Below are 25,509 nucleotides of genomic sequence, written 5' to 3' on the forward strand. Positions count from 1 at the left end.
AGCAAAATTTTCACATATTTTGAGGATCTAACATTTACTAGGATAGAGAGGTAAAGCGTATACTTTTTTGGATTAGGGAACAAAGTGGAACTGCCCTATAGTTCAGGGGCAAAGTGTTATTAACCCTTTATTTTATAAACAAAAGAAGTTCCGCTGAATGGGCACTTTATGACCAGACATCATGACCTCAGTGTAGAGGCAACTTTTCCCTAAGAAATTAATCAACTTTTAGACAAAGAAAGGTGCCAAATGAGTACGTTGTAAAGGATTCAGTTTTGATTCCAATGATCATTGAACTGGCCGCTGAGCCTGTACAATATGGTTCATTGTAAAGGCAAAAATGATACACAAATAGCTAAATTCGTTTTCAGAGCCCGATTGAGAGTAATTTGCAAGAGACTAAAATATTGCGAGTGAATAAAGAATCAGCATCTTTAAGCTTCCACCCTTGCATCATCATCCACTTTTGGGATTTTCAATGGAACAATTGATACACCAAAAAAGCTGACTGAAAAGTAATTTAGAGGCAACTAAAATAAATGCACCATTTGATGGCTAATTCCTTAGATTATTGGTTGGGAAAAAAAAATTCAGACACTTACGGATCTGACACGGGATATGTATAAATCTATGGGTGCCGGGCACCTGACACAAACTGACACTTTTTTTTTTTTTAAAATCCCCATGGTGCCAGGCTGTCTCAGCCCGGCACCTGACACACATTCTTTGTCACCGAACTTTTCTTAAAAACCAAAAAAAAAAAAAAAATACCGGTCAGCAAAATTCACTCTTTCAATTCTTAGCGTACGTGACTCCAACATTTCCGCTAGAATTGCTAGGGTTGAAACAAAATTCACCACTAAGGGTTTTTTGGTGAACCCACAGGGGAAAGAACAGCATTGGGCGGCAAGGGAGAAATATGAATGGTTCAAGGCAACTTTTAACATCCGCGAGAGTCAAGTAACTTTTTGAAAAGGGGCTCAACTTTTGGACAATGAAAAAATAATACCAATGAAAAAGTATCAAAAGCATTTATTAAGTATTTAGGAGCAATTTTAAAGTGAAATTTTTTAATCTTGATGATCAGGCTGGAGGATGCTACTTTTGATGATTTGGACCTGTTACAAATTGAGCATAAGAAATAGGCGTTAATCATAATTAATTTCCTTAGAATATATATCATTTTTCACTTTAGCTTCTAACAACGGTTCCGTTTGGATTAGCTGTTTTTGGGTTTGTTTTTAAAAAACACAATTATAGCATTTTGAATATGAAAAACAAGTCCGTTTGGATTAGTTGTTTTTGGGATTGTTTTTCAAAAACTATATGAAAAACTTTTACTATAGATTTTTTTGGATTATTTTTAGAGGTATTTTTGAAACATATTTTTGAGTATTTTTAGAATATTATAATTTTTATATTTTTATATAAATATACATTTATGCATTTATAATACATTTATATTTACAAATGTGTAGATGTATATTATTATAAATGTATAAATTATAAATGAATATTATATAAATGTATAAATTATAAATTATAAATTATAAATTTTATATTTTTATATAAATATGCATTTATGCATTTATAATACATTTATAGATATTTATAAATAAATATTTATATATTCATATAAAAATATATAAATGTATTATATTATATATAATACAAAATCTAAATATATTTATAAATGTATAAGTGTATATTATTATAAATTATAAATTATAAATGAATATTATAAATATATTATAAATTATAAGTGTATATTATTATAAATGTATAAATTATAAATGAATATTATAAATGTATAAATTGATATATTATAAATATATATTAATATTATGTAGAAATGTATTTATATAATTAATATAAATGTATATATGTATTGATATTATGTATAAATACAAAATTAATATTATGTATATTAATATAAATGTATAAATGTATTATATTATATATAATACATAATATAAATGTATATTTAAATGTATAAGTGTATATTATTAAAAATGTATAAATTATAAATGAATATTATATAAATGTATAAATTAATATATTATAAATATATATTAATATTATGTAGAAATGTATTAGTATAATTAATATAAATGTATACATGTATTAATATTATGTATAAATGTAAAAATATTATTATGTATATTAATATAAATGTATAAATGTATTATATTATATATTATACATAATATAAATGTATATTATAAATATACATAAATATTTATATATTATGTATAAATGTATAATATATTATATATTATATTATATATAATTTATATAACATATAATATTTATGTAAATATATAAAAATATATTATAAATAAAATAAAATATTTATAATATGTATGTATAAATATATAATAATAGAAATTTATAATATGTATAATATACAATTTTATTAATATAATTTATGTATAATATACATAATTGAAATATACATATTAATATATATTAACATATATTATAAAACAAAATTGAATAAATATATTTATAAATTTATATATAAATAAATGTATTTATATAAATATATAATAGTTATTTCAATTGATATAATATATATAATATTATACATAATTGAAATAAATATATTTATATTTATATAATATATATAATATACATAATTGAAATATACATATTAAAATATATTAAAATATAATTGAAATATACATAATTAAAATATATAAATTGAAATATACTTATTAAAATATACAAATTAAATATACATAATTGAAATATATTTGGAGTTGTTTTTGATATATTGTTTGGATATGGTATTTTTGAAGTTGTTTTTGAAATACACATTTACTGTAGCATTTGGAATGTGAAAAACGGTTTTTCAAAAACAGGTGCAAAAACACTCAATCCAAACGCAATCAACGTTTTTTGTCTCGCTTTGTCTTGCATTGGAAACAATTACACCTATACTATTATTAACTCTTTTTCCTCTGGCATTTTTTTCTTTCTCTTTTGTGCTCCTATATTTTCTTTGTCACTTTATATTGTTTCTTTAAATCTTTTTCTTTTTCAAAAAATTGTTTATCTTAATAATTGAAATTGAAAAGGAGAAATTGTAGAGTTCTATCTTTTCCTTAAATGATTAAAAAAATATTCAAATCACTTGACTTGAAATACAATTATCTAGTATTCATATTCTTTTTCCGTAGCTAGGCACCACGGGATGCTAAGCTGAGATTCCACCAGCTAAGAAGCACGTAAATACAAAAGCTCTGGCGGGTCTTAGCAATACAATCAGAAGACAGGAAATTGCATGGACGAGGGGCGCATGGCTTTAAAAAGCTGTCTGGTGCACAGCTTTAAAAAAAAAAAAAAAAAAGGAGAATCTGTCAGGTGCCGGGCTGACAGAGCCCGGCACCTGATAACTCAATGACACAAAATTCTGTCAGGTGCCGGGCTGCCAATTTATTTTTAAAATTTTTTTTTTAAAAATTGGGGTGTCAGGTGCCGGACTGTGTCAGCCCGGCACCCATAGATTTATACTCCCACCTTGTCAGATCCGTAGTTGTCCGACAGTTTTTTTTTTAACCTATATTCTGATCAATTAGCCCCATTTGATTCACAGTCGGATTGTTATTAAACTACTTTTGGAGTACACTATCTACATTAAATTATTTGCGCAAGTGCTTGTAAAACCAATGTTTTAAAAACCGGACCGTTAATTGAACCGGTGAAGTAAAAGGGCCGAGATTCAACCGGTCGGACCGGTTCAACCTTGGTTCAATGAATTTTTTTAAAAATAATTTATATAAATATATATGCACAAAATAAGACATGTAATGAACTAATTTAATACTTTACATGATGAAAAGTTTACTATTTTTGAATAACTTGGATTTTTAAAAATAAATTATTTATTTTGAATTATAAGTTAAAACAAATAAATTCATCTCAATTTCAATTATATCTACCAAAAAATCTTAAATCCAACCCAAAAATATCACAATATTTTGAAATTATACAAAATTCACGTTTATGAGAATTTAGACATTGTGAACTTAAATTTTAATTTACGTTTTGGGATTTAGAAATTGCAATTTAAAAAAGAAAGTTTGGAGTTTGAAAGAAGTCAAGAGAATCGAAAATAGAAATGCAAACTTGATAAGAAACAAAAAATGAGATAAAAGTAAGTGGTTGTGGCATTAAATAATTTGGGTTAAAAAAATAATTCTTTTTTAACTTTTTTAATTTAACGGACAAAAATAAAATTAAAAGATGTAAGAAAACATCAATAAATTAAAAATAAAAATGTTTGATTAAAAAGGGAGTGACAAAAGAAAAGAGGATAGAGAGAGAGAGAGAGAGAGAGTTGAAGATTAAAAAGAAAGAATCATGAGAGGATGAGATTTTGTAAGAAAAATGGAAAAAAGAAATATGAGTGTTTGTTTTATAAAAATAAGTTATAAAAAAATTAATAAGATGTGATAGTGCAACGGTTACTATATTGGTCATCTATTACAAAGGTCATGAGTTCGAATCTTGAAAGCTATATTTTGCAAAACGAAAAAAAAAAAAAGAGGAAAACTTGAAAACCGGAAAAAACCGGTTCAATTCGGTTTCGACGGTTTCACGATTGGACCGATTTTTGACCGATTTTCTAGCATGGTCAACCCTAACATAGAACCGGACCGGTTCAGTTTTCAAAACATTGTGTAAAACATGTATCATATTTGCTGTTTTTTTTTAGGTCTACAAGTAGCTATTACATTAGAATTGCACTATTTGTGCCATTCACATGTATATCAACTTGAGATAATTTCAAGAACCTCCCTTGAGATTTTTCACGATTGCGATCTCCTCCTTTAAGGTTTAAAAGAATACGCTAACCTCCTTTGGTATTAAGAATGAACTATAATAACCTTCACATAAACTAGAAATCCTAAGTCAAAAAAAAAGGACCTTTAAAGAGAAAAAAAAATGGGAAACCCTTCTCGCTAGCCCCTCGTTTTTTAAAAACTCTAACCTTATCTTATCAGGTATAATAGATTCCATTTTGAGTGGCTTTTGCTCCACTATACGAAGTGCCGACCAACAAGTAGGAATGCATTTGTCAAAAGGAGTCTCTTCGAAAATTACATAGCAAAGGAAAAATGAAAAAACCAAATCTCAAGAACTAGAAATAGGCACCTCCAAAACATGGCTCAAATTTTTTCGCAAAAAATCACCTTTAGATTTTTTACCAAATAGATAAACATGATATTTGACTTCTTTTGGCAACTAATTATTTATAGAAATCATACTGGGGCAATCTAGGATATTTGTTGTATTATTTTTTCATACACCGCCAATTACCAAGGATATTTTTTATCGACTACTACTTCCTTGGATAAATTATGGCATAATTTCCTAAGGCATGTGAAATCTATTTTTGCTAGTGACTAAGTTTTATCTATAACTACTATACCTACTTTTGTAGTTATGAAGCTAACTATAGGTTCTTTTATTTCTAGGAAATAACATGGAATAAATTAAAAAGCCATAAAAGTGTATCTCTACTTCTGTAAGTGTACTTTTTATATTTAGTACTTTTTGAACTAACAATAAATCACAACATTCATTGATAATCCAACACCTTCAGATAATCATAATTAATGGCTTTTAAGTATAAGCAGGATGACTCGAACCCGAAACCTCTTACTTACATTCCCTCCCCCCGTACCACCCAACCCATCCCCCCCTAATGGCCAGTTAATCATGATTAATATAACTCAATAACCTGTTCAAGATAATAGCATCAAATAACTAAGAAAATATCACATAATAATAATAGATAATTCATCCAAAACCCAAGGCATTAAACTTGCAATTGATAAAGCAAATGCAAACAAGATCCGAACTTGTGTATTAACTAAACATAGAAATCAAATGCAAAAATAAAGAGTTGAAAAGAAAAAACTGTTGTCATTTGAGTTTCCAACCTCTCCTTCTTCATCCTTGTCGAACTAAATATACAAGAGCAGATGTACTAATTCATCTTCATCTACATAAATTGCTGCAACCAAACGAACAAATAAATTAAGGGAGTTAGACTGAACAGAGGAAATGGTATCTCAGTAAAAAAGAATAAGAGATCAGATTGATAGGATATATGAAATGGCCATCTATTACAAATTTTTCTTCATTCTTGGGGTGATAAAATAATAATGATCCCTACATTAAGGAGCAAAATTGATATGAGAAAAAAATGAACTAAACAAAGATTTTTTTGTTTGGATAGGGTATTATTTGAAATATTATTTGGAATAATTACTGCAACACTTTTTGTGATGTGATGTATGTGAGATAAAAAGGTGGTTGGGAATATAAAGAGGTGGATTGGAAAATGTGTTTATGATGCAAGCGAAATATTATTTGGGATAAGTTCACTATTCAAACAACTTACCAAGTCTTTTTTGCAGGGACATTAATCAGATGATTGCGAAGTTCCTGTTTCGATTCTCAAACTCTTCTTCTTTCCCCTTTTGTGACTGTTGTCTAAGATCCAATTTAGCTTTTGGTTAAGTGTTATACCATTTTGGTTGCCATCTCCAAGGAGTATAGAATCCCTTGATGGAAGAATTATACCAGGTTGACAAAGACTTCCAACAAAGTATCTTGCAAAGCAATTGGCGGGCACATACGTGAACGGAATCCCAGATTCTTCAACAGCTTTTCTTACTACCATTCTACCATCAAACGTGGCACTTCCTGGTTCCATAGCATCGCCCATTCTTGCAATATCAGTTCCAAACTCAGATGACAAGAATCTCTGCATTTAATTTCGCACATATTAAGAAGTAAATAAACTAGGATTAGACTTCTGCCTGGCAATAGATTACGTATCTTGACATTTCCAGCCTCTTTGATGGCCTTGACAAGCTCGAGCTAAAGTAAAATATGGTGGGATCAAATATGAACCCCAGAAATTGCACAGGTAATGTTGAAGATTCCCAACAATTATGGCTTGATTGTGTTGAAGATTGCCAAAATTATGACTTGATTGTCCCAAAATTATGGCTTAATTATAGTCTATTATTGCTTTTTACCTTGTACAATTGTATTTTGTATCTAGCTAGAATTGTAGCTTAGTTCATAGCTCTAGTTTAGGCAAGTTTTGTATTATAAATTCATTCTCAAGCATTGTACAGAGATTATGGAAATCATAATACAAGAAAATCTCCTTAAGTCTGATTGTCATTTTTACATGGTATCAGAGCAAGTCTGATACTAATCTTTTCCAAGGTTTCCCTCATCATGTCAATAGCAAATTGCTCCAGTCAGGGAACTCTCTCGATGATGAACCTTTTTCAAGATCCAACATCACCATATTTTCTCACATCAGCTGATTACACTAATTCTTCCCTTGTGGCCGTGTTGCTTGATGGAGATAACTATCAGAGATGGACAAGGGCGATGTTGACCGTGCTCCGGGCTAAAAACATGCTCGGATTCATAAATGGAGTTTTGAAGAAACCAAGACAACCCTCAAGAAGCACTTGCTTGGAGCAAGTGCGATGGTCTGGTAATTTCTTGGTTGACTAACTCCATCAATCCTATTTTGTATGATTCTATTGTCTACCATGAAACTGCTCTTGATCTGTGGAAAGATTTAGAAGAAAGGTTTGGACATTCAAATGAACCACGCATTCATGAACTCCGTTGTGAGATTGCGACAATGGCCCAAGGAGCAACCAGCGTGTCATCTTTCTTTACCAGCCTAAAAGGTGCATGGGATGAACTTAATTCTCATATGACAATTCCGAAGTGTACCTGTGATGCAGCAATGGCATGGCAGGCTGAGAGAGATAAAGAAAAAGTTCATCAATTCCTTATGGGTTTGAACGACAGTTTTAAAACACTTCATTCTCAGATCTTGGCTATGGAGCCTCTCCCCATCTTGAATAGAATCTATTCAATGGTTGTAACAAAGGAGAAAGAGTTGAGTATCACTCAGTCCAAAGAGATGGAATCAGCTGGTACCTTGGCTGTTCAAAATCAACCCAATGTTATTGCTGGCCGTTTTCAACCCAATACTCCTGCCAACCGTAGCAAAGGAAGTCGACCAAGGCCCCGATGCGATCATTGTCATAAAAATGGACACACAATAGATCATTGTTGGGAACTGATTGGGTATCCAACCAATTGGCAGTCAAAAGGGAAGACTAAGACTAATCTCACTACTGCCAACCTTTGTCGAGAGGAAACTTCCTTTGACTATAAGCAGCAAGGACTCAACGAAGTGCCATCGCAGCCACCAATTTTCACCCTAGAGCAGTATCAACAGATTTTGAATCTTTTGAGTCATGAAAAGAATCCTGGTTTGGCTAATTTTGCAGGTAGTAAGCACTCCTCTCTTAATTGTGTTGAAACATCCTCCTGGCTTTTAGATTCAGGTGCAACTGACCATTTTTCCAATCAGAAAAGTTCCTTGCAGGATCTCCATCCAATACCCAATAAACCTATTTACCTTGCAGATAGAACCATAAGAAATATTAATGAAGAAGGAGCCTATAGTTTTTCAGATCAACTTAAGATTTCTAAAGTACTATTTGCTCCAGATTTTCAGTGTAACCTCTTTTCTGTTAGCAAACTGACTCTAGAACATAATTGTTCTATTTTTTTTTTCCCTGGCTTTTGCCTTATGCAAGACCTTTTCTCGGAGAAGCTGATTGGAGCGGGTAGGCAACAAGGTGGACTGTATTATCTTCAAAAGGGTAATCATCAACGTGCGACGTATGCAGCTACGAGTTCAATGGAATTGTGGCATCAACGTCTTGGTCATCCCTCTCAGGATCGTTTTTTAAACATTCCCAGTTTATCCCATTTACAATTTAAGAGTAATTGTCTTATTTGCCCAAGAGCGAAAGGCTCAAGACATCCCTTTGGTCCTAGTAATAAAAGATCTGCATTTTTTTTTTATTTGGTGCATATAGATGTTTGGGGTCCATATCACACACCGTCGTCAAGTGGTGCACATTACTTTCTTACCATTGTCGATGATTTTTCTAGATCTGTGTGGAATTTTTTAATGAAACATAAAAGTGATGTTTCACAAATTTTTATGAATTTTTATAATTTTGTTTTGACCCAATTTGGTGCTAAAATAAAAGGTGTTCGAAGTGACAATGCTCATGAATTAGTTGAAGAGACTTTAAAATCCTTTTACAATGAAAAAGGAATTTTTAATCAAACTTCTTGTGCCAGTACTCCACAACAGAATGGCATTGTGGAGAGAAAACATAGAGATATTTTAAATATCACTCGAGCACTACACTTCCAGGCCTATTTGCCCTTAAAGTTTTGGGGAGAATGTGTTCTTACTGCAACATATCTTATTAATCGACTTCCCACTAGAGCTTTAGGCGGTAAAACCCCTCATGAGCTTTTGTTTAATAAAATACCATCCTATGATCACTTGCGTGTTTTTGGTTGTCTTTATTTTGCCATCAATCCAATGCATTCAAAGGATAAATTTCAACCTAAAACTCGTACTTGTGTGTTTGTTGGGTATCCTTCAGGACAAAAGGGGTACATGATAGGGTGTTAATTGTTGGTTATTTTATTGTTAATTTTCCCCTTTATCCTTGCCAAATATTGTTTTAATTATTAATATTTACTTATATTTGGTATTGGACTCAATTTCAGGAAGTGAAACAGAAAACTACAAAAATGAGGGACTTTTTGGAGATAATTGGGATTTCAAACAACCGGGCCCACATGGTGCTACAAAGAGATTGCATTTCCTTTGCTGATTAGGAGATTGGAGTCCTACGGCAATAGGAAACTAAAAGCAAGGAATTCGGTAGAGCCCCACTTTTGGTTTGATTCTCAATTTCAGCAGGGGACCACAGGGATAAGAAGCTTTAGTCATTGTTGGCTTTAAAAAGGAGACAAACGTACAGAGAACTCTTATCAATCAATAGTTTTAGTTTAGGCTTTTAGCATAGTTTTAGTTTTTCTTCTCTTAGCTCTTTCGCATGGTTGTTCTCCATTAATGGAGGACTAACCTCTTAATTCTAGTCAAGGGGACAACTGAAGACTTGGTTCAACAATTACTGTGAGATCGAAATTATTTTAATCGCTTCCTCATTTATTGGTATTTATGTGTTTCCTGTTTTTAATTGTTATAGTCCTTATGTATGATTGATTAGTGCGCAATAATTAATTATTCATATAAGCTATTTTGCTAAATAGAGGTAATTGAATCCGTAATTGTTCGTTATCTCTATCTTAGTAGCAACTGGCGTATTTGGGTTTATGTCAGGGGAGCATATGATCTAGCTTAAACAAACCCTCGTAGCGTGTTTGTTGGTTAGGATTGGGCCTTTCTAATTATTAATGCAATCTAGAAATTAAATCCTACGGTCGTACCTAGGGTTATTTTTGGGTTAGAGAAATAGCTAACGGTCGTACCTTAGCTATCGAGAAATTAAGGAAGGGTTGGTTGTTTATCGCATGCATGACAACTATAACTAATCTATTACTAAATGTTGGAATTATTTCTGCATCAATGATCAGTGCATGAACCATTTCTGAAGTGTACCATTGGCTAGAGTTTTCCCTTAATTATTCCTCTTAATCAATTATTTTCTGCAGTTAATTTATTTAGTTAGCACTTAATCCAAAACCCCCCATACTTTGGACTCTAGAAGAAACGAATTATCCCCAGTCCCTGTGGATTCGACCCTACTCACCGCTGTATACAAAATCTGTATTTTTCTCGAGTAGGTATTTATTATTGCACAGGTTTGACACCCTGTCAGTACAAAGTTTATGACTTGGAAACTCAAAAGTTTTTTGTATCCCGTGATGTGAATTTTTATGAGAATATTTTTCCTTTCCAAAAACCTTCATCTGAGTTTTTTAAGGAAAAACCTTTGCCTCAAACAACTCAATTTCCTGAGTTAAATGAGTTTTTTCATGAATTACCTGTTGAGTCTTTTAATTCTCCTAGTAATCCCAACGATTCTCTTGAACTGCCTAGTTCTACACCCAGTATAGAAAATGACCAACTCCATGGAACTTCACGGAATCGCCGTCCACCAGCCTACTTGAAGGATTATCATTACAGTCTTCCTGGTGGGCCAACTCACTCCAACTCTGTTTCCTCAACCAAACAATATCCTATCTCTTCATACATTACTGATCTTGCCTTTTCACCACAGCATCAAACCTTTCTTGTAGCAATATTAGCTGATCAGGAGCCTTCATCTTACTCAGAGGCTCAAAATAATGCAAAATAGGTATCTGCTATAAAGGAAGAATTAGTTGCTCTAGAGGCAAATCATACATGGGACCTTCAACCTCTACCAGATAGGAAACGACCTATTGGATGTCGTTGGGTCTATAAGATGAAGCATAAATCTGATGGGTCAGTAGAACGTTACAAAGCTAGGCTATACACAAATTGAGGGGTTAGACTACAAAGAAACTTTTTCTCCAGTAGCAAAATTAACCACTATTCGATGTTTACTTGCTATTGCAGCATCTAAGCAGTGGGAATTACATCAGCTGGATGTCCATAATGCCTTTCTCCATGGTGACCTCCATGAGGAGATCTATATGTTTCCACCACCCGGATACCTTCAACTAGGGGATACTCGTGTTTGTCGTCTCAATAAATCTCTCTATGGGCTCAAACAAGCTTCAAGAGAATGGTTTTTTAAATTATCATCAGCCCTTAAGACCTACAGCTTTGTACAATCCCGAGCCGATTCATCCTTATTTACTTGGTAGTCTAACAATATGTTTCTTGCCGTCCTAGTGTATGTTGATGACATGGTTGTTGCGGGGAATGACTCAGCTCAGTGTAGCCATCTGAAACCATTTCTAGCAACCCAATTCCATCTCAAAGATCTTGGACGTCTCAAGTATTTTCTTGGTCTTGAAGTAGCTCACAGTCCAAAGGGCATTTTTCTTAGTCAACGAAAGTATGCTCTGGATATTCTTGCTGATGCAAGGTTGTTAGATGTCAAACCGAGCACAACGCCCATGCAACAGCAGCACCATTTGGGAACATCTACCAGTTCCTCACTTCATGATCCTACTCCTTTTTGACGTCTAATTGGTCGATTGCTCTATCTAACAATCACTCGACCTGACATCACCTACGCAGTTAATTTCTTGAGTCAATTCATGCAGACGCCCACTACAGAGCACCAACAAAGCTGCCTTTCGAATCCTGCGATACATTAAGGGTGTCCCAGGCCAAGGGTTATTCTTTCCTCGAGAGAATAGTTTCCAGTTACAAGGGTATTCTGATGTAGATTGGGGAGCCTACCCTATCACTCGAAGGTCAACAATAGGATACTTTATGACACTTGGTGATGCGTCTATTTCTTGGAAAACCAAGAAACAGCCCACTGTTACTCGATCTTCGGCAGAAGCAGAGTATAGAGCCATGGCTTCCGCTGCCAGTGAACTTATTTGGTTACGTATGTTGTTACGTGACTTTACAGTTGATCACTCTCAACCGATGCAGTTGTTCTGTGATAATCAAGCTCCTATGCATATTGCTTCTAATCCGGTTTATCATGAAAGAACAAAGCATATTGAAATTGATTGTCATTTTGTCCGAGAACACATTGAATCAAAGGCAATTGAGATAGCCTACATTCCTTCGGTGATTCAACCAGCAGATATCTTTACTAAAGCCTTGAGTGATGATCAGTTCCATCGATTACTATCCAAGTTGGGTGTTTCATCCTTACACACTCCAATTTGAGGGGGGCTGTTGAAGATTCCCAACAATTATGGCTTGATTGTGTTGAAGATTGCCAAAATTATGACTTGATTGTCCCAAAATTATGGCTTAATCATAGTCTATTATTGCTCTTTACCTTGTACAATTGTATTTTGTATCTAGCTAGAATTGTAGCTTAGTTCATAGCTCTAGTTTAGGCAAGTTTTGTATTATAAATTCATTGTCAAGCATTGTACAGAGATTATGGAAATCATAATACAAGAAAATCTCCTTAAGTCTGATTGTCATTTTTACAGGTAACAACGTCCACGCATCAAGTTCATAGCATGAACCAGGCATTGATAATCGTTAAAAGAACCAGGGACAAGGTGGGCACCTTATGCCTTAAAGGACAGCAGCATTTGGATTTTCTCAATATCAACACCTATCTCTGGACGATGAAGAATGTAGGTTTCATGGCCTTTCTCTAAACTTGCCTTTGCCAGCCTCTTCCCCAAGTATCCTGTTCCCCCAATAATCAGCACCTTGCTGTTCATGGCCTCTATAAATATTTTGTACTCAATATGTTCTTAATAATCTTCCTTTTTTAAAACAAATATGTATATTTTATTAATTGAGAAAAGAAAATAAAATATAAGAGGGGGACCAAACCTGACCTCTGATACACAAATATAAAAATAAATTACTTGATACTCTTAATAATCTTCCTTTATTTATTAATTAAATCAATAGTTGGTTGTCTAATTACAAAAAAAAATTATTGGGGTACATATGTTGGTTCAATATTTGTCTTATAGCATACTCCACACTATCTAACACAGCATGAAGAATTGTCAATACAACATCACAACGTTATAGCCCAAATGAGTTCTTTTGGTGTCTTTCAAGATAAACCAAATTTCCTTTTTTTCCCCTCTGTTTTGCTAAATTTTAAACTGACATCTTGTAAAGAAGCTCCATGCTTCATTTTAATTTGCACTTATTTTGACAAAATCAAGGGATTTCTTTCCATCATGAGCATGTCCAAAAAAGTTGCTCATATACTCCTGAAATTCTACTTCTCGGTAGATTGCTCCCCCATCAAGCTCTGCCAGATGACGCAGCGGACCTATCTTCGCAGTTGGCCTTGGAATAGCGAAAAATGGTACAGAAACTCGAGATTGTTTGCTCGTCGTACGGACCCTATGCTCAGCACTTTTGTACCTTCCATTGCTCAGGATCTAGGATGCAGAATAAAAATTGTTATAGTTCGAAAATCATGATCAAATACTAGTATAACCTTAGTAATCCTAGCAAATGATCAATTATATTTGTTTCAATTCTAGAAAGCAATTGTTGTTATGAAGCTTACTGACAAACCAAAAAAATCTCTAAACTCAGATAATCAATCTTTGAAAAGCCATTCAATTGGGAAAGTTTGTACACTGGATCAAGTTTCAGGTAAGCAAATTACAACCAATTCAGAATTCTTACATACATAGCAATGGATTAGTATTTAGTTAAACTAGGCAAGAAGTTTCTATCTATAATTACCGTAAACAGACTGACGAATTATGAAAATTTAACTTAGCTCAAAATAGCTATGAATATGGTTATTAAGCACTGACTAACCTGTAAGGAGTCCCCAACATTAATAACTAGAGCACCAGGAATTGGTGGAATCTCTATCCACTCTTCTTTTCTGCCATCAAGTTTACTTTCTTCCAGCTTTACGTATAAACCTCCAATACCATCTTGCAAAAGCACAGTTAATGTGCCCATATCAGAGTGGCGTCCCACACCAACTGTCAGTTCTGGATTTGGGCAAATGGGGTAGAAATTCATGTTGACCATCTTCATGCCAATTAGGGATTCGAGTCTTGAGTCATCAAAGGTTACTCCAAGATTTCCAATTAACACTGTCAGCAGCCTTCTTACCATTTCAATTGATGATTTCAGGTAATCAAATGCCTCTTCCCTGAGAAAATAATACGAACATGGAAATATTGGTACTGAAGTTTAAACATTAAACTTCTTCATGAATCTAGCGAATAAAATCTAGCTACTCTGAGAGTTTAGACTTGAAATTACCAATGTGTGCACCGTAATGAAATCTGATGCGCAGCATAAGAAACTTAAGTTTAAATAAGATGTGTTGGAAGAATTTATAGCTAAGCAATCGAGGTAATCAAGAAAGCTTACTTGCACTCTTTAGGCCAATGCTGTTGTGCATCACCATCATTGGTATAAACCATGCTAACAAAATCTTTCCATTCCAGAGCCTTTTCTTGCTCTGGAGCAAAGCTTGTACCATACTTCACAGAGGGACTAGGACTGACACCCTTCAGATAAACAGATTTTGCATCTGCCGGTAGAGCAAAAAACCGGTGTGCGGCATTTTTTAGAGACACCAAGAAGTCCAAAGGCATTCCATGGTTGATTACCTGAAAGAAACCTAGTGTCTCAGCAGCTTTAACAATGGCCTCCACAACTTGATCATGATCAGGACCATCAAGCTTTGACAAATCAATTGGGACTGATGAGAAGCCATCTTTTGAGCTTTCAACAACTTTCTCCATTCGCTCATCTGGTGGTTGGATATATCTTTCTGGTACTTGTGAAATTCCTGAATCCACCAGACCTTTGACACCATTGCCATCTCTCACAACAAAATCAATCAAAGCGTTGGCATCATCAAAACTCGGTGCCATTTTCTTGGATGTGTTCTTGTCAATTCTTGTGGAACTGGTGCAAAGAATCGCATTAGTACGAAAAGACGTCCCAGGTGATCATAATAGCTATGGAATTTATTTTAGCTAAATGTGAAAATCTTCAAAAGAATTTCAAAGTCAATACTTTTATTCTTAACCAAATATTCAAGATTTTTGGTGCACATCTTGTTCATAAATGGGTAGAGACTGCAAACCTCTACCCAAACAAAAGTAAAAATAAAAAATAAAAAAGGCAAATCTCTAAACCAGAAAAGTGTTTTCGACAGTTCAAAGCCTACATAATTTTTGTTTCGGGCGACCGAGATGGTGTCATAAAATCGTACGCATGAAAACACGAATTATTCTAACCAAACTTAGTAAAAGTTCATAGGCTGATTCCAGACGCATCTAATATCATCCGAATAAAAATCCATGAGGAATCTGCTATTAAACCAATAATACTTTTCAGATTAAAAATTAGATTTTACTTACCATCAACCTATCACTACATAGATAAAAAGTTAAAGGATTCGAAATCAAGATCATGGAGCAATTAGTGATATTGATTTAATAAATCAAAGCTGAAAAAACTCAAGACTTAAGCTGAAGAAAAGGTTGGATAATTACCTGAATGATTTGAAACGTTTTGGTTTGTTCTTTGCTCGAGAAAGCTAGGGATGGTTGGGTTTTAATTTGAGTACTTCCTGAATAGGTCTTGTCAATTTGCTTCAACAGTCGAAGGCTACAGTTTTGGCGGTTAAAATGTGTGATACCCCGGAATTTTCGCCTTCAAAAAATAAATAAATATCACCTATTTCTTTGGTTGTTATCCCCAAAATACTCTGTTTTGACTAGATGATGCTTTAATTGTACGATATCGTAGTTATCCACATAATAGTGTTTTGACTAGATGATGCTTTAATTGTACGGTAGTGGTGGAGATTAAATAGAACTGGTTATGCAAGTAGAAGGGAAATTGTAGCTGTTATATTACAAGTCATGGAGATTAAATAGGAGAAAAATTTGGGAGTAACATAAAACTAAATTCTCAGATCACTTAAGTCTTATCACTTTTCACCTTTCATGTCAGAAAGGAATAAATAAATAAATACCAAGAGAGAGAGTCAACTGGAAGGATAAAGTTCCAGGTGAGGATAAAGATTTGGCAAAAAGAACACAAGAATTCTGACTCCTTCGGACAATGGACATGTAAGGCTGTAAACTTTTCTCCTAAATTTCCGTGTGTTTTGTTTACTACCCAAAGATTTTCATGGAGTTTTTTGTCAAAATAACACTCTTTGTAAAAAAGATTCACAATGTGATTCACTTTCAAATTGTATTCCCAAATCGATGTTATTGTTGCCACCTAATACTCCTGGTTGCCATGTAGGATAACAAGAAAGGAAAGCTTTAATCTAGTTTATAGTTTCCAATAAAAACTAAAAATTTAAACTGTTTTATTATAGAGGCACAAGAAAATTACATAACTTTGATAATTTCGTTATAATTATTTAAAATAAATTTTACCATTATTGACCTTGCTATTATTGCTCTCTGCAATTTTTTTAAATGTATCAAGCTTATTGCATATATTTTTTCAAAAATAAATTTGCAAAATACAAAAATTGCAATGAACATTATAAGCAATAACAAGAAAAAGTTACAAAAACTTCAAGGCTATCATATTTGTTTATGTTATGCTTCCTACTCCTTGAAAAGAACTTTTACAAAAAGTAATCAAACTATTGCAATTAAGATAATGCTAAAGTTTCTCAAAAGTAACACAAGCCATTAATTGATGTTGAATAAATGTGCAAAAATACTTCAAGTATACGAGATTATTTGATTATGTGATAGAGAGGCACTACAAATGAACATGCTTATATTGAGTATGAATTTATATTGTTACGTAGTTTTTCTCTTAGACATTTTATCAAACACACGGTGTGAGAAATCATTTGTTAAAGCAATTAGTATTCAAAATTTTTTGAAGGCCATAGGAATGTTCCAAAAACTACACAATAGAAAAGACAAGAGAATAATCTTCATTTACTTTGAAATTATCAATTCGAGGAGAATATTTTCATCTACAGATACAATATCAGGAACGATAATGAAGTTTTAGATGTTGTTAATATAAATATTGGCTTTTAACAATTACATTTGACAAGGAAAAATAACGAAAGGACACAAAATAATAAAGGAAAAAAAAGTGAATTGGAAGGTTCAGAGAGAGAATCAGGGAAGATATTAATTGGGAAAGAGAGATAGAATGTGTATTTATCTTTATCCTACCACATATGCAACCTATATGGAAAAAAAAAGAATTATAAAGGTAATAAATTTTAAAATTAGGTTACTTTGGGTATATGTTTCAAAAGAAGAGTTATTTTGGCAATAAACTCGATTTTTCATGCTTAGGAGCCCAAAAACATTTCTGGAATTAGAGTAAAACTTTGGTCAATTTTGATAGGTTTGGTTGCTGAAATTATATAATTCGTAAGCTATCGAGTTCTCTCCTTACTGAATATTACTATTGGTACTGATGAACTCATTGAAATTTAACGTTACTACAATTACTATCACTACGTAAGTGGAACAAGGATATCATTGGAAACTATGAAGGTGTGAAGATGAATTGTTCATGCCTCTACCCATGTTGCCATTTATGCAACTATTACTATTATTTATGGTTTTCCACCATTGGACTCCCGAAACTTTTTCATACAATGCACGTAACCGTTAGGTAAGTGACGATGATGGCTCCACCATCATTGTTAGAGTTGGAGTTTTGCTGATCGGAGAAGTCCGGTTCTTCTTCATCCTCACCAGCTTCAGCGGAGATAGCTTGGTAGTACTCAGGCAGCTCATCCGTATTGGTGTTGGAGTCGCTCCCACCGCCCGCATTATCCGTGAATTTTCAAATCAATAGGAACAAATCATTGGTGCAATAGAAATCTTATGAAGAAAATGTAAAAATCTATATATATATATATATATATATATTTAAAGCACATTTTATATGCACTGACAGTGTATACACTATTACTATTTGATTCATGATATGTGTGTAAAAGTTAAATTTCAAATTCAAATTTTACATAGTTATTATTTATCTAACACTGATAGTGCATACACTGTCAGTGTAGGAAAGATTAATCTATATATATATATAAAGACGTTTATGTTCCGACAACCATTGAGAAGAATAAAAATGGAGATGGTGAGTTTGGAGCTGTTGGAAACACGTAAGTACGTAATGCTCCAATGGTAAGTACGTAAAAATTGTGTCCTCAAAGCAGCCAATGGATGGGTAGTGGGGAACATGGTTCAAGCTGTAGAAGTAGATGTCGCCTAGACCATTCCACATCGGTCTCGACATATCGATCGTAGTTTCAACGAAATATAAATTTTAAAAATATTATATATTCTAAAAATTGTAAAAATATATGATAAACAAAAATAATAAAAATTAGCAAAAATAATAAAAATTCTAGTTGATTCGGGACGATCTGACCGTTTCTATCCGTCTCAGAGATGTCTCGATTGAGTTCTCGGCGATCTATTATTTCGAAGTTATCTCATCCTAATATCAAAGCAAAAAACCCCATTCTGGTAATGACTCGGTCAAGTCATCTCGATTTCGGTTGAGTCTTTGAACCATGGGAAACAGGGAATATAGGGAGGCTGAAGCAGCTCCTGGAAGCGGCGCAAATGGCGGCTTCTGGTTTCTAGGCGGCTACTGCAGTGGCTCAATATTACCTATCATTCCATTCAATTCCGGATGACAGTAGCACGCCCAATTCCAGATCCCCACCTGTTTGTAGAAAAGCCAGGTTCGTTATCCTTTTATTGTACCTTGAGATCAAATGATTCAGAAAATCCAAAACACAAGGTTTTAGCGAAATATCTTCCAAAGAAATATCCTTCAATTACTCACATATTAAATCGCAAGAACCATCATCTCAACAACCGCTTTGATCTAACTGATCCATAATTCCATTGTCAAAATAAAGAAAACCACTACAAAATTTAATAATAATGTATCATAATACAATTTTGATCTAAACACATGTATATAAAATTCCCTTTTAACATATTTTTTCATATAACTACTTGAAAACCTCAAACCACACCATATTCATTAACTCATCTTTATATTTTCACATTTCCAACCATCACAAAATTTAATATCCATGACACATTATTTTACTCCAATTGATCGATTGAGTGACCTATCAATGCTATATCTTTACCGATGATACTGTAGGAACTCTTCTGCTTTTTTTTTAAATAATTTTCCAAATTTTTTTGAATATTTTCAAACACCAGGATAAACTATCTTATGGATTTCAGGATAATAATGTCCAAGTTACGATATACAATGATGATATTTTACTTTTAAATGCCCAGCTTCAACTGAATTGAACATATTATATAGCAAGTGCAACTATCCAACCATTAACCCCTGGACGCTCTTAGGCCTGTCAATGGATCGGGTTTAGGTTAAAATTAAAAATTTCGAACCCAGACCTGTTTTAATGTACTAGACCTGGATTGGACCCTCATACTTGATGGGTCTTGTGCTTAAGATTCTGAAACCGGGTTAGATTGGTCCCGAGTTAGGTTCGAATCTATCCAAAATGAAAAGACCCAACATTTATCATTCATTTTCTTTTATCCATGTTAACAAAAAAACCCAACATGATCCCAAGATATTTAGCAAAAGCACTTATATGCAACTTGTGATGAATACATTTATGGGCAAATAAGTTTGCCTCTTCCAAATCCCAATTTCTTAGATTCTTCATTTGGGATACGGGTAATTTGGCTAATTTGATAAAAAAAATTTTTTTGTTAATTTAGTAAAAGAATGTATTTAGAAATATTTATATTTTACAATTATTAATGTATTGTTCGCGTCCAGGTCGAAATCCTAAATTCCGTATCCGACCCGCTTTTTTGTTAGAGTAAACGGGTACGGATCCAGGTCCGGGTATCAGAATTATTTCTCAACACAAACCCAAAAAAAATTATCAAATCCGGGTCGAATTCAGGTCCAAACCCGACCCGTTGACAGCCTACCGCTTCGCCTATTTTCCGGTGCTCCTGTTTATACCACAACAAAGTAATCGAACAATTGGTATTTATCTATGCTCATTTTAGCTCAATTCACTTTTTTAACAGCTATAATTTTATCTGACATTAGATTTTTTATTCCTACAGCTATTCTCTGTATGGTGATACACGTATTCCCACCACATAATATACCAATTGGTTTGCCGGAAATATGGATACAAGAAATTATCATCATCAGTGAAACCCAACCATGCCCACAACTGTAGATATAGGTATTTTGAGAATATACCTTAATAGCCAATGGTTAACGATGTCTCTTATGGGTGATTTTGCTAAAATAGGCAATAATGAAGTCACTGCTTTAGTAAATGATGTGGAGAGTATGAAATCAAAACACCAAAGAAACCATACTGAAAATACTTTTTAATAGTTCCACAACATAAATAACATATTCTTTGTTTTGCAGGATGCAGCCAAGTATTTTCTCAATATCCAAAATTCACCTAGAACTTGATGCAATTCATCTACAACAAATAGTTCTCTTGGTGAATATATATATGTGTGTGTGTCTTGTGAGAATTATTTGAAATGGAGTTGATGTGGTTTGGAACATCCCAGTGGTTAATGGTTGGATAGTAGCCTTTGCTATGTAGAATGTTGAATTCAACTGAAGCTGGGCATTTAAAAGTAAAATATCACCATTGCATAGAGTGACCTGGACTCAGTTATCCTGAAATTCATAAGATAGTTTATCATGGTGTTTATAAATATTAAAAAAAAATTCTGGAAAATTATTAAAAAAAAAAAAAAAGAGCTGTCACAGTATCATCGGCAAAGATATAGCATTGATAGGTCGAGTTGTTGTTTTGGGAGCAGCGTGGTAGGCTTTTTCCAACGATTGCACGTTTTGCAAACCATTCGGTAGAATGTTCATTCAATTGGTCAATTGGAGTAAAATAGCGTGTCATGGGTATTAAATTTTGTTATGGTTGGAAGTGTGAAACAAAGGTGTTCGATAGATATGGCAACGGACATAAGGATGACTTGATGCTGGTGCGGTTTGAGGTTTTCAAGTATTTATATGAAGAAATATGTTAAAAGGGAATGTTATATATGTGTATGTTTGGATCAAAATTGTATTATGATACCTTATTATTATATGTTTCATAAAGTTCATAGCACTAAACCAGTTGGTGCTTTGGTCAATAGATATCTAATGAGTAATTGTTAGTACAATTAAAATCACATCAACTTACCATATAAATGGACACAGGAAAAATTATTATCCTCCTGTGTATTTGTACAAATTCCTTAATTAACTTGGTTTTTATTTTTAAATTTAACACTTAGACTACATCATAACGAATGTCCGATAAACAGACCCAAATAATTTAGACTTTTTTTTTACTGTGAGTAGTGTCTTGTGTTTTACACGTTGTTCTAAGATTGTACAACTTGTGTAATAGGTATTCACAAGGAAAGTGAATCTTTTTTTTTTAGGCAGGGAAGTGAATCTTTAGCCATGTGAATAATTGATTTGACATATATTTTAAAAGGGGTCTATCTAAGAGGTGCCCAATAAGATGCATTTCAGGTGTTCGATTTTTAGAAAAGTAAAATTAATTAGGAAAAGTATATAAATCCAAGGGAACAAATTAGGGCAAGTGTATAAATGCAATAGAATGTTAGAATTGTTGATATATGTATATACATGATAATAGGTGGGGTGGAATATAAATATGTTAATGAGTGCCCGAAAAGACACTTTTAAAAAGATTCAGCAAATTGTGTTTGCTTCTGTCATTGAATCTATTTACTCCAGGGCGAAAACTTGGATAAATCTGGTTTACTGGAGGTAGTGGTGCAAAATTTATCACATTTTCATTGCACATTTAATGCTTGACTGGATAAGATGGTGTGACAAATTTGGATCCACTCTGTGTAAAGGTAGGGGTTGTAGACCAGATTTATCTTAGTGTTTGCCTTACTCTAGAATTTCATATTCTAAAATTTGGACTTGTGTTATCCAATACATGAACCTAAGTTCAATTGCTATTACTTGCCAATCAAATCTACTATTCGCCCCTTCATCAAAAATATAGTTTTTCTTTTATTGCAAAAGCCTACAAAACACGATTATATGCGTGTACGCTTGAACAATTACATGATTGTGTTTTAGAAGGAATAGGTACGTACAAGGAAAGTGAGTGTACTGTTTAACGGCTTGACATTGACATGGTAAGGATCCCGTTGTCTAAATCAATGAACCTTACATTCTCCAGAATTTCGTTGTCTATTGTAAGTATATGCAATTAGCTCCGAGTAGTATTACCTATCGTGCAAAAGCACGCAATCAGATTATTCTAAAGTATAGCATTCTTTGGTGCTCAAATTCTTTGACAAGTTTTGATTGTCAACATTGTAATATATCAGTTTTTTAATTTTTATTTTGCCAATTTGTTTTCTAAAAATATTATTTGCATTGAAGTCATCGATATAATTTTTTCAAACTTTCTATTGAACTATTTGAATAATTTATAGGTCAAAGTCTAACATATTATAACATTGATACACTCCTGATATCATGACATTTAAGTTATAAAAATAAAATTTTTTACACACAACTACAAATATGACTATTCCAAAGAAAATCTATGAATGTCATACATACATACATGCATCTATATACATACATATATATATATGAGATAGCAACAAAGATTTCTTTAATAAGAGCCTACCTAAATCAAGCATGAATACTACATGAATAAATATAATCACAATTATTACACCTCCTGCATTTGAATCACAGTTTTAAAATCCAGATCATTCAATGAATTGGAAATCTTACTAGGTCAATGGTCACCGGTTCAACCGTTAAGTCAACTGTAATCTATCCATTATTGACCCATACCATCATAAATCTGTCATAATTAATTAATATATTATTTTTATTATTATATAGACCATTACAAACTAAAAAGAACTAACTTTGATAAAACGTGAAATTAAAATAATATTAAAAATAAAAGCCTGTGAATTTATGAAATAGTAGAATTGCTATAATGGTTGTTAGTTAGAAATATAAAATTTAGTAATAAATTTGAAGTTTTAAACAATTTAGAGCTATATTGTAATTTTTAAAAAGTGAAATGATACAAAAATAGATTTTGCATGAATTAGGGATTACTTTGAAATCAAAAATGAAATATAAGGATTAATTGAAAAAATATTGGAAGACTAGTCAGCACTTGCACCGTGTGTATCAGATGGGTAGGGCCAGCTTTTTTTAATTGAAATCTGGAGTCGAACAGTTGAGTGGAAACTGTTCTGGTTCATTGATTCATTGGTTCAACCAAATGATTCAACTAGTTCCTATAAAACAATGTGGTTTTAAGTTTTTAACCTCATCCTAGCCCAGAAAATTACCCGATCATTGGTTTAATCGATTTGACCGGATGGATGATCCAGGCTGAATTTCAAAAATTGATTTGGATACTTTCCTCTACAATTATTACGAGAAAAGTCCCACTTCAAATAGCATGCCCAAAGCAGAAAACATGAAAAAGGCTACGTAGCTCCACCAGGCATACTTCGACCTCCTCTTATAAGACCCGACGAGCTCCATGAAAATGGAAATGGAACAACAATCAAGCTTTAACCCAGACATTAGATACCGGTTCTGTTTTCAAAAATCATAAATTGTTTGATGAAGATACAGAGGAGAATGCTGATCCTTCTGCTTTCCTTACTATTGTTTCCTCGAGGAAAGTATCATTATTGAGATGCAATAAGCATTTAATTAGTGTGTGAAGGGTAGCTTGAATATCACAAAAACTAAGACTAAATTTAGTTTATACATTTAATCAATCAAGACTGACAATACCTTTCATATATTACTATTTATTGTTTATCCATTCGTTGAATCTTTGAGCTGATTTTTCTAGCGGGTGCATGTTTGATATTCATGCACAGTCACGATAACGCAGTGGGGACATTGAGGGCTTGGAATATTCTAAGCTGTCCTCGCAAATAGCAGAACCTCTGCATATTGGATTCTCATTGTTAACATGGGTCACGTTTCTGGTGGGTTCAAGTTTTTTACACACTCAGTGTAGAAATTCTTTTTATTTAATCGTGTTTAAATTCATAATATATGTGAAAAATATTTAACTTACCCTTAATGCTAGGACGATAGATTCAAATTAGGTACCTCACAAGTTGAGTTTTATCAATTTAAATTGATTCGTGTAATTCTTAAGAAATTTGGTGTAAACTCGTACAGTTTGGGTGTAAATATGAATTTGTCAAACTGAATAGATTTATATTAAATGTAGTAACAATTACATGAAACGGCTTGAATTGGACAAAATTCAACTTGTGAGACTCCGAATACTTTATCTTCTAGTGATGGTGCACATGGAAAAATCCTCCTTAGTCTTTACATACAATTAAATTAACTAGATCATGAAGATGGACTTATGGACCATTGTAACCCTTCATTTTGTGGCTATTTATTTGATGGAAAATCTGATTTGCAAGCCCTAAGTTTATCATCTCTCTACTTTCAAAGTCGTAGACTATTAAAATACAGTTCAAGAAGGGAAATTAAAGATGAAGCAACTTGTGCAGACCTGAACCAATAACTCCATCAAATTTAAGCTATTGAATTTTGGCATTTGATAATGTCTTTGATGTTATTCATTTCCTTGTCGGTCAAATGAAGTTTGTCTAGCCAAGGACCATGTCCACCCGTATTTAATCACTCTCTCCTCCAAGCTAGGTGGGTTTCTACTTTTCCTTGTTAAAACTTAAAATATACTTCACAAAACAAAAAAGTACAAAACACCTTACTTATACTTTGTGTTATGACTAGCAGCTTAAAATATTGAAAATTATTGGAAGAATTGCTTGCATCAAACAAACCTATTCAAAAGGTCTTGGTGGAGGTGGGAGGTCAAAGGTTCAACCCTTGCCTCCCACCTTACTATTTAATTGTGGTTACCACTTTCAAGTGGTTTCCTC

The 25,509-nt window shown here is 33.0% G+C and overlaps 1 protein-coding gene and 1 pseudogene across 1 annotated transcript; both read right to left on the reverse strand.

The window, feature by feature from the left end:
- Positions 1–6,436: 6,436 nt before the first annotated feature.
- LOC113766101 lies at positions 6,437–13,251 on the reverse strand (annotated as a pseudogene).
- A 432-nt stretch (positions 13,252–13,683) lies between these two features.
- Positions 13,684–15,405, reverse strand: LOC113766112 (feruloyl CoA ortho-hydroxylase 1-like). Its single transcript, XM_027310340.1, has 3 exons — positions 14,897–15,405; positions 14,327–14,672; positions 13,684–13,935 (listed from the first exon to the last, which is right to left on the reverse strand). The coding sequence occupies exons 1-3, from the start codon at positions 15,403–15,405 to the stop codon at positions 13,684–13,686; spliced, it is 1,107 nt and encodes a 368-aa protein (XP_027166141.1).
- Positions 15,406–25,509: the final 10,104 nt, after the last annotated feature.

Source organism: Coffea eugenioides, chromosome 1, assembly GCF_003713205.1.
Source record: "Coffea eugenioides isolate CCC68of chromosome 1, Ceug_1.0, whole genome shotgun sequence".
In the NCBI taxonomy this organism is placed as follows: Eukaryota; Viridiplantae; Streptophyta; class Magnoliopsida; order Gentianales; family Rubiaceae; genus Coffea; species Coffea eugenioides.